This window comes from Equus quagga, chromosome 5 (genome assembly GCF_021613505.1).
Source record: "Equus quagga isolate Etosha38 chromosome 5, UCLA_HA_Equagga_1.0, whole genome shotgun sequence".
Taxonomy (NCBI): domain Eukaryota; kingdom Metazoa; phylum Chordata; class Mammalia; order Perissodactyla; family Equidae; genus Equus; species Equus quagga.
In genome coordinates this window covers 111513321-111530709 of record NC_060271.1, presented here as the reverse complement: position 1 = coordinate 111530709, position 17389 = coordinate 111513321, and the positions used below count along the sequence as shown (strand labels likewise).

The following is a 17389-nucleotide window of genomic DNA, read 5'->3' as shown; positions in this document are numbered from 1 at the left end:
GACAGAACTTAAAATCTTTAATGATAAATGAAAGAATTTTAAATTGTCTTCAAGTTTGAACATTTTAGTACGGTAAATGCTAGCCAAAAAATCTAATAAACAGGTAAAATTAACAAAATGATCAAGGCAGGCTTTCAAAAATGGTTTTAGCTATCAAAAGAATGTGCTTATCTCAATAGCAAATAGAATATTTTTAATGGCAAGACAGTTGATTTTTTACTCTCAAAAGCCCAATTTAGTAGGAAAAGGATATACTATTTCTCTTTTTTACAAACATCTATTTATATTCTCAATTCACTTCCTTTTAAGAAAAATGTTCCTCATTCTTAGGAAAAATGAAGAAACAAAACAAAACAAAAAAGCCCTAAAATATTAGGGCCATTAATTTCTGTGCCTAATACATTGTGTAGCAACAGCTACACCCAGCGGCCAGAGATGAGTAGTGAAGTTTTCCAGCTATCATGTTATGGTAAAAGGTAAATCTGGAAATGGCTATTTTTCAATTTATTTAAGGTTTTAGGGTAAGGGCTATCTTTCACTACAAAGTACGTCTCAAGGAAACACTCGAGAATCTTTGGAGAACAAAGCCCTTGCACATAAGGTTGAAGCAAGTGACCAGAATAATTCAGTTTAAAAAAGTAGCTAAAATAAAACTCAAACCAAAGAGAGAACGTACAGATACTTTATTGCTCACCTTTCACACAAAGCACACCTCCAGCCATTTTCTTTCACAGCTTGACAATGTTTACGTACACAAAAACCCAGCAAGAAGCGTCATGTAGATTTCAGTAAAGGAGAATGTCAAACATCAACTTAGCCAGGCTTTTGTTTTCTGCAGCAATAAGAAAGGGCCTCCTGCACTAAGCAAAAATTTGTCCTCTTCCTTGGTAGTGCATTTCTTCCATTACAAAAAAGCCTTCCGTCCAAAGCAAACCAACTTGTATTTGCTGAGCCAGTGCTATTAACTCGTGCATAAAACAAATTTTAGTTTGCTGTTTCTTCTAGCAGGTTTCAAGTAAAAATAAGGTTGAAGGAGGAACTTGTGTTGAATGGATGCAGGTCAGTTTGAGTTGCTATACTTAACTAAATGCCTACATGGACTATAGGTTCACAACTGAGTTTGCTTTTATATCTTTATGGGTTTTGGCCATGTTCAAGGTTTTCAGAGTTGAGCATATGGTACAGTATTCCATCAAAAGGATAAGGCTACTGAATGTGCTATCTGCAGAAGAGCTCATTTAATAGGAACCGACCTAAAAGGCCTATTGTGAAGCAAATGCGGCATCATCTTTCCAGAAAAAAAGCCAATCAGGGCAGAACTGTGCTTGGAAAACAGGCATTAGAATACTTTGAGGAAAACGCATATAAATGGATTGTTAATCTGAGGAAGGTTTCTTAGTTGTAAAAATCTAGGCGAATCCTCATTTTCAAAACTGCATATTGAAAACATGAAAACTACTTATTCAAGTAATTTCTTCAAAAAAGTATGCATGTTCTGACTGTGGAATTAGTCTACTGGGCAATTAAAGGCAATTTTAATTACCTTTGAAAAAGTTCTTCATACAAAGGAGAGATGTGTTTCTCAAATAAACAGCACTATGCAAGTCTGTTAAAAAAAAAAAACCAACAGAATTGAATGAAGACCTACAAATGCTGATGCCACGCAGGAAACTGCCTGCCACCTGTGGTCTCACATGAATTCAAAATCTATGCTGGATTCAGGATTCTGAAACTAAGTTTCTATTACTTGAGCTCTAGCAAAATGTAAGGTTCTGTAGCCTCAACTAGTGTAATGTCTTCCTTGTCCAAATCCAGAATGATTATACTGATAACCTCCGTGCTGGAAGTGCTGTTCAAACTGTCCCCCTTGGTGATAATTCTGGCTCCCCCTTCCTCCCCAACCTCCTCCCTGGCCTCCGCGACCACCTCTCCCTCCACGACCACCTCTCCCTCCACGACCACTGCCTCGATCGCCATGGTGCCCACCATCTTGGTATCTATTGTCCTGCTGGTATCCACCACCCTGGTATCCACTTCCTGTATACGTAGATGTCTGGAAGCCACTATAACCACCGCCACCTTGATAGCCACCACTGTGGCCACCATGATAGCCACCTTGCTGGAAACCCGAATCTCGATAACCACCGTCTTGGTAGCCACCTCCTCCTCCACTCCCTCCATCTGTCCAGCCTCCTTGATGCTTATTTCCTCTTCCTCCCCCTCGGCCACCATGGTCGTAGCCACCACGTCCACCTCGCCCTCCTCCTTGTTCATGACCTCCTCGTCCTCCATATGATGAATGTTCATAACCACCTCTCCCTCCTCCTCGGCCTCCTGCTTGCTGCTGGGGGCCATCTTGCCTTTTCTGCCATGGCGGCATCTCTGGGGGCGGAGGTTCAATTTCATTGGGTCTACCTCCTCTGTCAGGCACCCTGCCCATCAACACCTAGGGGATAAGAAAGATATTCAAACTACTTTACTTTATAAACAGAAATAAATGTATTTGAAAGAAAATTAAAGGTATTGTAGTCACCTTATTGATGGCACAGGCAGTCTTTTCTCTTATAGAGCCGCTGCTTGTCCTTAAAATCTTTGACAAGTCTTGTCTTGCAGCCAAAAGATGCGCAACAGAAATAGTGCTTTTAGGAGATAAGACTGAGCGTTTTGGTTGGTAAACCTTTGCTAATTTTTCTGTCTGACTCTGTTGAAAGAAAGTGTTCAAAGACAAATGTCAATTTTCAAAATGGCATAGAAACATTCATATTAAATAAGTTAAAGATCTCCAAAATGTCTGATGACAATATTTACTAGGCTCCAGAAGGGAGGGAAACAGTTACATACTCACCATTGCTCCTACCTAGTCAAGAACTATCTCACAGTACAGCTGTCAGACTTGCTGATACAGGAAGGAGGGATGGCAGGGAGCGGGTGGGAGGGGGACACAAGGGTAGGGGGCTTCCTTTTAGGACTGTGGGGCTGAGAAGGTAAAAATGTTCCCCTTGCCACAGGTCTCAGATCAAACATATTCATCTTGTCTGTTTAAATATAAGAATATGAGCCCATTTCAACAATTGTGTTTTCTAATTTTCCCATTTTGCTTACTATGAGATAAAAAATGTTAGCTGTGACTAATTTGTACTAATTATGCTGTTAACATAATACACTTGTAAAAGTGACTTCCCTTATTTAATACTTCCCTCTATTATAAATAATAAACTTAAAAAAGGGACTATACTTTAACTATTTAGTAGAAGTTTATGATTAAGATCACTGAGAAATTAGGAAACTTGAATATATCCTTTAAATGTATTTGAAACACAAGCTCCCAAAAGATATATGACCAAAGAATATAAAGAGAAAGTTCACAAGAGAACATATATTCAAACAAATATTAAACGTTTTTTCCACACAGGAATCAATAAATGCAAATTAAAGTAACCTAAATTTTAGAAACAACAACTACAACCACAACACATAGCAAAATAGCACAAGAACAAAAAATATCAGGTAAGTCTGTCAGTTATATGCAGGTAGTCAAATATTGATGGTAAATGTTTAGATTATATAATGTGAAAAAACAGGACATAAAAAGGTATGTTTACTACGATTGTACATATGGACAAAGTAAGGAAGAGACTACTAAAATGAAAATAGTTATTGTGGTTAAGACAAAGGGATGATCAGTGACTTCACTTAAAAAAACCTTCTTTAATAATTAAAAGGATAAAAAGATTGTCATTATGAAAATTATAATAATATGTCATATTTTTTTCTTTCAGTCACTATAGTACCTATAAGTGCTCAATCAATGTTGAATGTAAACAAAAACTTTTGAGAAAATGGTTTCTCATATGTTTCAAATAAAAGTGATTTAAAATGCAATTCAAAGTGAGATATAAGTACATAAATTTCATTATGGGAAACAAAAATTCACTTTGTGCATATCAAAGTAATTTCTAAAAAGTGATTTAAAATGAACTTTCAAAGTGAGATACTAGTACATAAATTCCATTAAACGAAACAATCAATAAATTTGTGCAACTTAATTTGTATATTTCTTTATCCTCTCCCCAGGATGTTTATATATTTCATAGAATCACTGTGTATTATATAGTTCAAAAGGATCTTAAATATTACCTAGATTAAAAGACGGCATTTTAAAGATGTCAGAAATGAGGAGAGTAAGCTGGAACTCAGACACACTGTATCAGGATGCCAGCTGTAAAGTCCATTAATGGCCTTGCCAAGACCAGAACCACAGTGTGTTGACTGGTCAGTGAACTTTCATCAGTCATATGTTTTGTAGCTGAGAGTTGCAGGTTACTGTTTTGGAAGTATATCTACCATGCTGAGAGTGAAATGATTGTTTTTATCAAAGAAAATTTAAGAAAGGACTGGTATTTCCTAAACAACAGTCACAGAAGAGAACAATTTACTCCCGGTGTTACTACTGACTAGCCATGAGATCTTAGGCAAAGCCTCCTATTTATCTGGGTCTCCATTTTTTCAGTTGCAAAATGAGGTGAGTTAAGACTGTCTAAGACTCCTTTCCAATACGAAAATACTGTAACTCAATAAACATCTACCTCAACAATTTAGCAGCCAAGTAGGACTGTGCTAAGGTTTAAAGATTTTAGGTGAAACTAACATATTAGCAAGATAACCGAAGACTAAATAAAAACATTCTGAGTCAATTACCAAAAATTCAGAGAAAAATCCACTTTCAAAAATGAACGCACTCTTAAGGGAACATCTAATACTAACACATCTGGACCGACCTCCATATAAACTCGAGGATTAGCTCCATTTCAGGGTTCTAGGAAGGTCAGATTAATCAACTGCGCCGATTAATTCCTACTTACTGATCATGTAGTAGATATTTAATAAATATCTGTTGAATGACCAAGACCTTTGCCTGGGTTATCTAATTTAACCTGAAATAAAACTTTAAGTCTTAACTAAATTGTCCAATTCTCTATAAATAGATCAGAATATTTGGTCTTGCTAAGGCCAGTATTTCTAACTTTAATTAGTAAATTAAATTGTTAGCTTACAGTATAATAAACAAAAAATTTAACAATTTATTATTTTAGTAATTCAGATACTCTTTCCATTTCTCTTACCAATGGGTACTTCTAGTAGGGTTTATAACACACAATTTTGTTAAAAAATATTTTAAAAATTGAAAAATAAACGTTTTTATTATTGCTGAATAGCTGAAAGAATTGCTACTCAGCAACTCACTAGAGAAAAATTCCTGTGTGTGTCTCCTATGTATTTCTCTTGTAGTCGCTACTATATCTAAACTGGGCTAGGAATGTTTAAGGATCATGTCTATAAACACTCTGCTCTTTTAAATTATTTAATGTGTACCTTAGCTCTGTCAGACCAGCCAAAAGACTGGACAGTAACATCCAAACGTTTTATTAGCAGCTTTCTCCGAACTTCATATTCATTGGCTACAGCTTGGTTAATTGCTTCTATCTTTTCCTGAAATGAAATTAAAAAAAAAACCAGTTAGAATTTAAATCTGCTTGACCCTCTGTTCCAAAAGAGAAGAAACTGTGTCTGTTTCATTTATAACTGAATCCTCAGCACTTAGCACAAAATAAATTATTTAATAAATATAATATCGAAAGTTATAACAATAAATTAACAAAATGATAGGCAAAATAATGTTGTTTCAAAACATAATAAAGAATACGTGAAGTACAAAATTCTCATTTTGCTTTCCCATAATTCACTGTGTGAAGCTTAGATCACTGAAGTTTTTGGCTTGAAGGTAAATCCATTTGGCAATTAGAAACACACGTCATACCAAATTTCAAGTTATTTTAATCAGCTGTGTAAAATATTTATAAATTATGAGGTAAGTGCTTCTAACACAAATAAAATTATTCTGCATAAATCTTAAAATTCACAAAAATGATTCTAAGGATGTCCACTTAGTAAACTACAGATTAGAAAACACACCTTAAAAATTAAGCTCAAACTCTAAGTGTCGGCACAAATATCATGGGATAGATAGATGGTTCCTTATGAAATTTACTCAAGAGGATCACTACTCACCCAGTGGGCCGGTCCCATTGGCTTCCTCAGTAAAGGCTTTCCCACATGATTAGGTGGAACTTTTGCTAATGTTTCCTTTAACTGACACAAAAACATAAATGAATGTATAAATCTAAAAGTAAACATATCCTCCTCATCTTCCCAATTCCCATCATATCTTGCCATCAAAAGAAGATTCCTGACAGAGGCAAAGGTGGAGGCTGTTTTGAAATGTACAAGACCCACATGATAAAGACACTCACTTGTCCCACTCCTCATGTGCCTACGGAAGCATGACTCTTTCACTGCACCTAGTAGGCACTCAATGTGTATTTGCTGAATGGATGAATGAACACACAGAAAAATATGGACTATGGATACATTGCTGCTCCCCTGTAGAGTTCAGCCAAATTTGTGCATCCCGGTGTCCATCTACACCACAATGCAAATGTACCAATTCTTAGAGTCCAGCAGACATGCATATAGAGAAAAACTCTGCTATAAGAAATATCATTCTCTTCTATTCATTAATTTTTTTAAGTAACATTGCTTGTTCCTAATCAATTATATTAAAAAACTCAACTGTTGATAATGTGAGGTATAAAAATAATTGACTTATTTTCATATACTAGATTGTGTCAGCAGTTAACAAATCTAGTTTGCCAACTGAAACATATAAGACTCGAAGTGACTGGATTAAAACCCAAAAATATTAACATCCTTTTCTGTCCAGTCAATGGGGAGGAGGGTGGTAACACTTAATGATAAAGATCTTAAAAATAATTGCATCCAAGTTCAATGATAAAATAATTTTAAAAAGGACTTAAGTCTCAATTCTTTTTACATTACATCTAGCTCATTTCAGCTTACAAATCAAAGTGTAAAGTTTCCTTTTTGAAAAAGAAACATGCTAATATGTTTTAAAAAAAATTAAAATACTAATTTCTCTTTAAGGTATCGAGGATTTAAAACCCAAAACTCACTTAGTAACAATTACTTAATAATATGCACATTAGGTTCCCATTAAGAGAAATTAACTTGCTTCATTTCAAACAACTGTAGGACTATGCCTTTAATACACTACAATCTGGTACTAAAGGTCTTACTTTTTTTTCAATCCCGCTGAAGAATTGGAACATAGTTATATTGGCTGGAGGTTTGGACATTCCTAGAGCAATACATATGCCTTTCAACTCTTGAAAGACCTCACTACCGCCTCCTTCTTGAGCTTTTTTTGGAGGAGCATTCACACAGAGCATTCTGGCAGCTTCTAGTTCTGAGATGAGGTATGCTGAAGTAAACAAAATAAGATTTCAAAATGAGATACAGCTACAGTTAATAGTCATAAGTCTGGAGTTACAATTCTATAGACCTAATGATAGGTAACTTTTAAAGCTGCAAGAATGGATAAAAACAAAAAAGGAAAACCATTTTTACCTGCAAATGACATAACATATAAGATGAGTCTGTAATTCACGTATTTAACCAATACATTTTTAAAGATTGATTTAAAAATAAGTGATTCTTCTTTGAACCCAAAGGATCAAGGCAGATCACATCTAAAAATCTGGATTCTTTCATTCCACTATTAAGGAATCTCCCGAACCGGGGTTGGCATCTGTTAACAGATCTGCAAAAGGTGGCAGGTGGCCAATTTTCAACGACAGTTAAAAAGGTTAATTTTTTTTCACTTCTCACCACTGACACGCACCAGTAACATAACCATCTTGCCCTCTTACCTTCCAATACTTAGGCAGTCTGTTTAGAACTGGCGTGAAACAATAACATTTTAAGTAGTCAAAGCTTAACTTACAGGAGAAGAGGGAAGGCACTCAACTCCCAAAAGTTCCTTTCTCATGGTCTCCTGTAGCCTACTGTCACTCTCTAGCTGTTCAAAAAAACCCTCTTCCATCTATATTCTTCTCAGTATTCCATTTCCCCCTACTTTCCTCATTCTCACCCCCTCCTCTGAAAAACAAACAAACAATAAAACTTGCTAATCATTTCTTGGCAGAGTCCTTTTGTATCAGTATCATCCCCTTGTGTGTTGATTTCAGCCAGATATAACCAGGGCTGCAACCTGCTTCAGGTAACTCGGTTGAAGGTATAAATATTCAACCTTATCCCTTTAACCTTCCCAAACACATTTAAACTTTTATAAAAGATGATTAACAATCATTTGGATCTCAGGATTTCAGATTATGTGATAAAGTGAGAACCTTCTGACAACGTTAGGAAGACAGTTTTGGAAAAATACATCTTCTGGGCTCTTAAGTCCTATTAGAAATACAAGAATGATTAACTTGAATGTCTCATTTCCTATAATGCTAGAAGTATAGGGGTCATAATTTTGGCAGATCATTTCTGAAAAGCTGACAACTCCTATCCTAGGACAATAAAGACAGCTAAGCTTCTAGAAAGGTCATTCTAAATGGGTTTAATAAAATCCTAACATGCTCCATACAGCAAAGTGTATGAGTTAAAAGATCAACATAGTGAAACTTCACTGTCATGAAAATAATCACTATTTTTGTAAATAAGGTTTTATTGAAATACTGCCACATTTATTTACATATTGTCTATGGCTGCTTACATTCTACAACAACAAAGTTAAGTAAGTTGTGACAGAGACCTTACAGCCCATGAAGCTAAAAATATTTACTATCTGGCCCTTTAAGAAAGTTTGTCAACCCCAGTTCTACAAAGTCATATATTATAAGATTTAATAAACTGGTTCTCTAAATTTGGGACAACATAGCTGAGGCATTCACAAAATTAGTTCATCAATACAATTATCATCAAAAAACTTTAGCTGTAACTGATGTGTTCAAAGTACTAGGTAAAGGCACTGGAGATTTAATACAAAATAAACAAAAAAGCTTATCTCTATTGACCATATGGCTAGGAATAAAGAATATATGCATAAAAAGATTAATAGTTCTTCACCTATTAGGAACTCAGATATCTGAGTTATTTTATCTAAGGGAAATAATCTGACAATCAGAACGGCCAATGAATAGCCAAAACGGTTCTTAACCTGACACACAAGAGTTTTTCAGCCACTTATTCAAAGACTATTCTATTTTGTTAACAACTGTAATGTACTAAAAGATTCAAATTAGTAAGGTAAGGGTTCTGGAAGAAGTAAGTAAAATTATAGCATCAAGATGTGACAACTGATACTTGGAAAGATGAGAAATATTTACACAGAGTGAGTAGAGAATGAGGACATGTACATAAATACTAGCACGAAAAAGAGGATACAAACTGAGGGGAATATTTTAGAAAGGGGGAAATGCAGAAGCAAAGACAAAGAGGAGGGAAGCAAGTGGTGCATATGTATGTATGAAGAATTCCAAGAGCAGAGTAACTTTAGTTGATTTAGTCATTTAGTTGCACAGCAGATAGCAGTATATTCTTGACAAGCTTTTGAGGTGATAACACATTAAAATAAAGTCTATGGGGACAGCCCAGTGGTATAGTGGTCACGTTCACACACTCCACTTCTGCGGCCTGGGGTTTGCTGGTTCAGATCCTGAGTGCAGACCTAGCACTGCTTATCAAGCCATGCAGTGGTGGCATCCCACATGTAAGAACTAGAAGGACTTACAACCAGGGTATACAACTATGTACTGGGGCTTTGGAGAGGAAAAAAAAGAGGAAGACTGGCAAGAGATGTTAGCTCAGGGCCAATCTTCCCTACCAAAAGAAAGCACCCCTAAAAAAAAAACACTTTAAAATAAAGTCTATAATTATGACCCTGAGTCCAAAATAATAATGTTCAGTGCAGTCTGCTTAAGAAACAGGAAAGAGTTAAGGGCGTTTTATAAAGATTTATATTCAAAGTGGTTTTTGTAAGTATCAGCACTAAGAAAGCCAAACTCTGAGCTCTTTGGAAGAATTACGTCTTCAGGGTCACTACCAAGCTTTCCATACAGCTGCTATCTTCCTACATAAGATAACATATTCTAAGTGACAAATATTAGCTATTAGTAAGGATAAGCAGTACTACCAAGGAAGAATTAGTGAGTCTATTGCGGCTGAGCCAGTTATAGAAAATACACAATGTGAAGGATACTGACGCATGCATAAGAATTATATGCAGCAATATCAATACCTAAAGCAACTTCTAACCTTATGTGCATATCACCTCCCTCCCCCAATCACTTGACAAAGGGGAAGTTAAGAGAGTGATTCTGGAATAACTCAGTGTCTAAGTATAATGGCTATGAACACATTTTTTTTTAAACTGAACCTTCAAATGCAGAGATGTATCATTATTCAAAAACCATAGTACAGCTGTAAAGACAAACATTTAAAGAATCTTCTGAATTGCGTTTGTCCAAATAATAACTATAATATTCAGTTATCCAAAGCTTAATCTAAATGTGTCTCAGAATGCTACAAAAATTACGAGTTAAGACTACTGGTTGGGTTTACTGAGGAATTTATTTAAGGTAATAAAATCTGTGAGTCTACTTACTGTTTTTCAGGGTGAAGAGAGAAATAGTAGTTAGTATATAAAAAACATGGAAGGAAAGAACTTTTCATAATTTATTTCTCAGAATGATCAGTAGGTACAGGAACGATCCAAGTACTATTCCAGAGAATTTTATATTGTAATTTGACATATTTACAAACAAAACAAATCCCCCCCCAAAATTACCCAACCACAAATATCAACAAGACAAAATATTTTAAACCAATTTTTAAAAAACATCTTCATTATCTCCACACTATCTTCCTAGTCTGTTTTAAAATGTGCTTCCAGTCTAGAACACTAAGGATTAAGGATCACACACTTAAACATTTGGTGAAGCACAGCCTGAGTACCTGCAAAGCTGAAGGACAAATGGGTAACAATCACAAAACAACACTGCTGCCGGGGTACAGGCCAGCCGTTAGCTTCTAAGTTGGAAATTACAAAGTTTTCTTTAAAATAAGTAGTATTCTGAATTAAATCCATAATGAAACAAAACAGTAACAACCAGTTTAGTAGTCGTGGAAAATAATAGCTACATTCAGCAGCCATAACTTACTGAGCAAGAGGAGGCAGTTCTTCTGAACGAGAAGGCGCTTGGTCACATCCCCAGAGGTCAGTGAAAGATAGGGACAGTTCATCTCCCCTAGGAGCCCACTCACCTCAAGCTGGAATTCTTCAGCTTCACTCGGGCCTTTTAAGAATTAAAATAACCTTATTTAATAAAAATGATTGTTTTTCCAATTGGCATATATACATAAATTGTAATTTTTAATAGGATTCTCCTAATACAAGTTCTTCCTTTGTTTTCTAATTCATCCTTTCTCACACCACTGCCAATTTTCTTTCTTAAACAGTTTTCATGAGGTTATTCCTTTATTTGAGAATCTTTAGTGGCTTCCTAATTTCTGCCTCATCTAATCTAATTTTTTCTGTCTGCCATAAAAGATTGCCTTTCCCAGCATACTGTTATGTAGGAGCAGCTACTACATGTATGTAGCTGTCACCTACTAGCTCTACAAATATTCCCTCTATTTGCGCTAGGCTGCTCTCCTCATTGCCCCAGGAATGGTCTCATTTCCACTTCTGGGCTTTCATCTAAGTTATTCTCTGGGATTGACATGCCCTCTATCCTTTCCCCCTCTATCAATCCCACCTATCCATCAGAGCCCAGTGGTCTTGTTCCTTGATGAAACCGTCCCCAAGTACTACTGCACTCAGTGATTCCCCCCCACTGCAAACCAAAGTGACGCATTCAGTTACTGCACTAGTCTCCAGTTCTCTCATTTGTGCCTAAATATTACCAGTTACACTAAATTTGAAGATAGCGAAATGACTTCTAGTTCTGTATTCCCATAACATGTCAAGTATAGAGTCCACTGGGTGAACCCAGGAAAAACAATGCTCTTTCTTCCTTACTCTTTTGATGGTTCTCTATTCAATATCACAGAGGGGCAAAAATTAACTAAGACTCTTTGAGAGTCACTTCACGTGGGTCCATTTTCTCATCTGTAAAATGGGAAGAACGTATGACCAACGTTTTGCAAACTGCGTTCTGTGAACTCCAGAGCTCCAAGAACTCCTTCAGAGTCAGCTGGAGAGGATGAGGGGAGAGTTGTGCTAAGAGCACCCCCTCTCAGCTTCAACTAGAGCAGCTGTACTTTTACCTGTTTTATATGTTGGCTTCTATAAAATGCTTTCATTTGAACAAAGGGGCTCCAGGCTATAAACAGTGACCATCTAGTAGGGGTGTTTTCAAAGGTTCTTAAGACCTGTGAAATGTCAGGCGGAGAGGCAGGGTTAAGAGCACCGGCTCCCAAACCTGACTGCTGGAAGTGAATCCAGCATGTAGCACTTACTGGCCGTGTGACCTCAGACGATGTATTTAACCTCTTTGTTCTTCCTTGTTTAATGTACGAAAGAGTGATGAAACCTGCCTCACAGGATTGCCTTGAGGTTTAAATGAATTAACACAGTAAAGTGCTTAGAAGAGGCTAGTGCTCAGTAAGGGTAAGCTGCTGCTATCATTACTGTTACACTATACTCTCCTTAATAATTAGAATTGGATGCAACTAACATGGACTCATTAAATACACTAAACATGCAATAGAGTGAGCTTTTCAAAATTCTGTGGGGGGGGAAAAAAGGGATTATGTATACAGTTCTCCATAAGGTGGGTTAACAGGTGGGCATTTTTCTTTGTCTCCTATTATAGGTTTACCTATGGTAAGAGGGAACCAGACGGTGGAGTGTCAGGTTCCAAGCTTTTGCCTCTTTTGCAGCATCAACGAATTAGTGCTAAAGCAATAACAAAATTGGCAAATATAAACCAGCTATCAACACCATAAATCTGATGGTGCTGGATCTGGCTGTGATGTATCTAGCAATACATTCCTATGATACAGAAAGCTTCTTAATATAGCACTCTCTTTCTCCCCATGCATAGCTGAGTTATAATCCATTTACTTTATATGCTATACATAATTCTGGAATCTGGTAAGCCTAAGAGAAAAACATCCCAATTTCTAGTTCTAGCCACCATTTTAAGATCTACAAGTCATGTTTTACAAAGAATAAAAAGTTCATGTGTGCCATACTGGTCTCCATTTTTCCATATCTCAGTAATAGGGTCTTTTCAATTTCCACAAATTTTTAATAGTTGTATGACTACATTCTGGTTTTTCAACTTCTGAATCACCTTATCTCTAAAAATAATATAGGAGAAAAAAGTATTTGGTTTCTTTACAAATTTTTTTTTATATTTACAAAGAACTGAAACTTCAGCTGCAGTCCTGATAATGTTCACTTGACAATACCCTAACTGTATTTTCAAATTTTGCACCTAAAACTGAATGTTTACTTACTGTTAGTCGCTTGCACATTTTCCTCTAGTTTACACAGCACTCTTAATTCAGATACCAGCCAAGCACAGAGTTTGGTAAACTCAGGGGAACTGGCTCCAGCAGAGACTGCCTGAGACAGAGCGCCATCTTCTAACAATGGACCCTTGTAACTGGTGAGTAAGAAATTACACTTCAGAAGAATGTAAAATCACATCTAACATATTACAGATACAATATATTTATGTATTATTTGTATACTTAAGCAATAGTTTAATACATATGTTATGATGACCAATTTCTAAACTGACAAATATAAATAAGATTCAGAGTTATATTAAACCATTAAAAAAAAAGCTCAGCCCTTCAAAGTACATGTGAATGTTTCATAGAATCACATATAATAGACTACTAAATGATTTCAACTCCTGTACATTTACTGAAAGTTCTTGTACAGAAGTTTATTTTCTTACTTTAACTGAATTGAGAATTAAAACTAGAGTAATAAATGATAGCTAATTATACTATAGTTTACTATTGCAGAAATAAAACTTAGGTTAATCTTTTCTATAAATTTTCCTGGAAATCAATGAGGTTAGGTTTTTAATGACTTTCTTCAAAAGCAAAAACTTTACAATTAATCATTTCCCTTTTCTGTATTTAATGACAATTAAGATTAGTAAGACATACTATACTTGGACCAGAGAAATGTCAAAATTAACTTAATTACTGGTGAGCTGATGTTTGGGTGAACTGGTGCAAGTGAACCCTAATCATTTGTAAATGGTTCAAACGTAAATTTTAAAAATTATTAAATATTGAAACATTCATGAAAGACAATAGTATTAATGAACCCCAATGTAGAATATAGCTAGAATTAGATTTTGTCAGTCTCAAAGTAATTTAAAAATATACATACTTCAGAAAGTTGTTTTATCTTCTTTTAAATGAAATATTGATAAAAATGGTTATTAAAGATGATACATTAAATATGCTTAAAATAATTCAATATTTAGAGGTAGAGAGATATTAGAGAAATGACATCACTTGATCCTGTTAGAATATAATTATATGTTTATATATTGAATAGAATGGAAAAAAACCTCACACAAAAAATGAGATTATATATAGTCTGGCATCTAGATTCAAAACCATATATTATTAGACACTGGAATAAAGAGACGAGGCCTAGACATTTCTCTTTGTGTTACACATTTAGACTTTATTAGTTTATTCCTATTGTGGGCCAGGTTAGAGATAAAGGACAGTCATTTAATTCTAATATTTCTCAGAGAATCCTTGAAAGTACACATCAATTAAGCCTGAATTTTAATGACTGAATGCCACCAAACTAAGCAGTGACAGTTACAATTTATAGCAAAGTTTTCAGAAAATCCCATGGTTCACATTACAACCCATCTCAATTATTTATTTGATTAGTTTAATTGCAGTAACAATGGCCTTTATAGTACCCAAGAGAAGAAAAACATAGTTAAAAGAGGGTAAAAGAAGGATAATGGGAAGAAACAGCATCTGTCACCAATCATTAAGGGACCTCTCTCCATGCTGATTGCCTAAATTTAAATAAAGTTTACCTTCATCCTCTAGAATTCTACTCCATCCTCTAGAATTCTACTCCATCCTCTCATCTTAAGTGTCACTTCTTCCGGGAAGCTCAGAACTTCATTTCCTTTGCTAGTTTTTTTTCCCATTTCCTTTCCTCTTCCTGACCCTCCTTAGTTCTCCCCACAGCAGATTCTCAGTGTGAACTTCTCTTCCACCTCACCTTGTACCTTTAAGTGCTCAGCCCAACACTGCCACAGAGCAAATGTTCCTCAAGAATGTTTACTGAATGAATGGTTTCACGTGTGAGCAAGCAAGCTAGTCTGAGATGTCCACAAAGAGAGACCATTTCGCTGAACCCGACTTTTACTTGTGCTCTAATCAAAGAAATAAGCCCCCTGAAGTCTGGAATATTCATGAAAATTCAAAGTTCCAAAGAAAAGAACAACAGTAATTCATTTTGACAAAGAAAGATGATAAGCACTACCACTTCCTTTCCAGAAAATTTCTACCAGGACAGCAAGTTATTAAATGGGCAGACTTTGGGAACTCTCTCGCTGTCCTTTCCTAAAGAAGAAAGGTTTCCCCGTCATGAAAAAGTCTAGTGGAAGGTTTTGATAAAGGACTTGTTACTTTACAACTACAGTTAGCTAAATCCATATATTTTTGGACACCGTACCTGCAGGCAAGTATTTAATCATACAATTTGTTTCTGGAACCACATTTCGCCCAAGAGGTTCTAAGTTCTCAAGTTTTAATAGAGTACACTGATCTGGGTGACCCAGTGAGATAAGCAGCCCAATTTCCAGCTTTAGATACGGATGAATTATGGTTGGGTAATTGTCAAGAGGAGAGACAAAATGCACAAAAAATATGCAGGGACGTGCGGGTCAAGGCGACTCGGAGGGTAAGGGACAATGGTGACTCAATGAAGTAGTGTCAGAGTCAAGGGAATCTGCTAGTGGTTCCCCTTAAGGTGGTGACAGGTTAGGTGCACAAGGGAGGTGGCTAGCGGCAAGAACGCAGCGTACAGACATGTGGCTTCGGGCAGCCTGGGTGCATGCAGAGATGACTGGGCAAAGGAGATTTTTTTGCGAGAAGTGGGGTGGGGTAGGAGTAGGGGCTCCAGACAGAAGCTGGAAGTTTGGAGGACAAGTAGGAAAACAGAGAATCAACTTTGGCAAGGTCTCGAGTGAGGGGGTAGGGCAGGAGGATGGGGAGCAAGGAGAAAAGCTCGCGGAGGGGGTTGGCGAGAACCGGAGCCCAGACAATGACACGCATGACTGACAAACGCTACGGGTAAGTCCGCTGCAGGGAGCACAGGGCAGGGCTAGGGGCGTCGCAGCTGGAGGGACCCGAGCCGGCAGGGCAGGCAGTGGACGTGGCATTGGGGTCCCGGAGCCAGAGGGAGGCGACAGCCGGGAGCCACGGGGTGCGGCGTGGAGAGGCAGGTGTCTCCGACTGGAGCGGAGAAGCTTTTCCCGGGGGGCCGGCACTGTGGGGTTTGGGAGACCCGTGCCCTGGCAGTCTTACCCTAGATCTTCTAACGACTCCAAGATGTCAGTCTCCATGAGGTCACACTCCATGCTACTGTGGTATTCAAATTTCCGAGTCGTCAGGCTCCCCTCTTCGCCGGCAACGCGTACACTCGCGCATGCGCTGCCTCCCCGGAACTTCCAAATCGACAGCTGGCGCTTCAGCCCTCGCACTGCGCATGTCCCGAGCGTGCGCAAGAAACTTGGTCCCGCCTGCCGCCCCACCCCTGCCTGCTAAGGGATTGCCGGGCGGCACCGTTTTGCACATGCGTATTACTGAAAAGTGAAGCCGGCGGCCCGAAAAAGGGCAGGAAGATTGGCTGCGTGGCAGCTGGGCGTGGGGACCCGGTGAGGGGGGAGCGCTCTAAACTCTCTTAATTGAGTGTACGCATGTGCGAATGTTGGGGCGAGGCGGGCGGGGGAGGAGCTTGGGGGGTTTTCAAGACTTGGGTGGGTGTGAGCTGTGAAACGGAGTTTCTGGATCTCAGGGAGTAGCCCAAGTGGCTGTCCGCCCCCTGTCAGCATGTTCTAGCCTTAGCTGTGGGTCATGGAGAAAGGGAAATTCACGAGCTCCCTTCTGATTCCGTAGGACAGGAGAAGCCTGGCCAAGTGCCAAGAACGGCAGATAACATGCCGTTTGATTTCCTTGTGGCTGCGCTAGCCGTATTTCAGTGTTAGGAAGGAGTCCACTTTCCTTTGACATGGATGTGTTCAGAAAGTTATTTCGTCACACCGCCCCTTTGCATTTTCTACCTAATTTCTTTTAAGGGCGGATGGGGGGGAAGGGCTGGGGCGGAGGAGGGCTTCATTCCATAACAAGTAGAATAGAATATATTTAAATCCACGCAGTTTAGACAGTGAATAATCCTTTTTTTTTTTGCTGTAATGTTATTGCTTTTGACAGTATTTGGCTGGGTGTGACA

At 37.6% G+C, this 17389-nt stretch overlaps 1 protein-coding gene across 1 annotated transcript; it reads right to left on the bottom strand.

Annotated features, from left to right (window-relative positions):
- Nucleotides 1-668: 668 nt before the first annotated feature.
- Nucleotides 669-16611, bottom strand: FAM98A (family with sequence similarity 98 member A). The gene is made up of 8 exons (XM_046662663.1): nt 16465-16611; nt 13393-13541; nt 11088-11222; nt 7155-7339; nt 6070-6150; nt 5374-5490; nt 2534-2701; nt 669-2446 (listed from the first exon to the last, which is right to left on the bottom strand). The coding sequence occupies exons 1-8, from the start codon at nt 16515-16517 to the stop codon at nt 1781-1783; spliced, it is 1554 nt and encodes a 517-aa protein (XP_046518619.1). The 5' UTR covers nt 16518-16611; the 3' UTR covers nt 669-1780.
- Between the last annotated feature and the right edge of the window lie 778 nt (nt 16612-17389).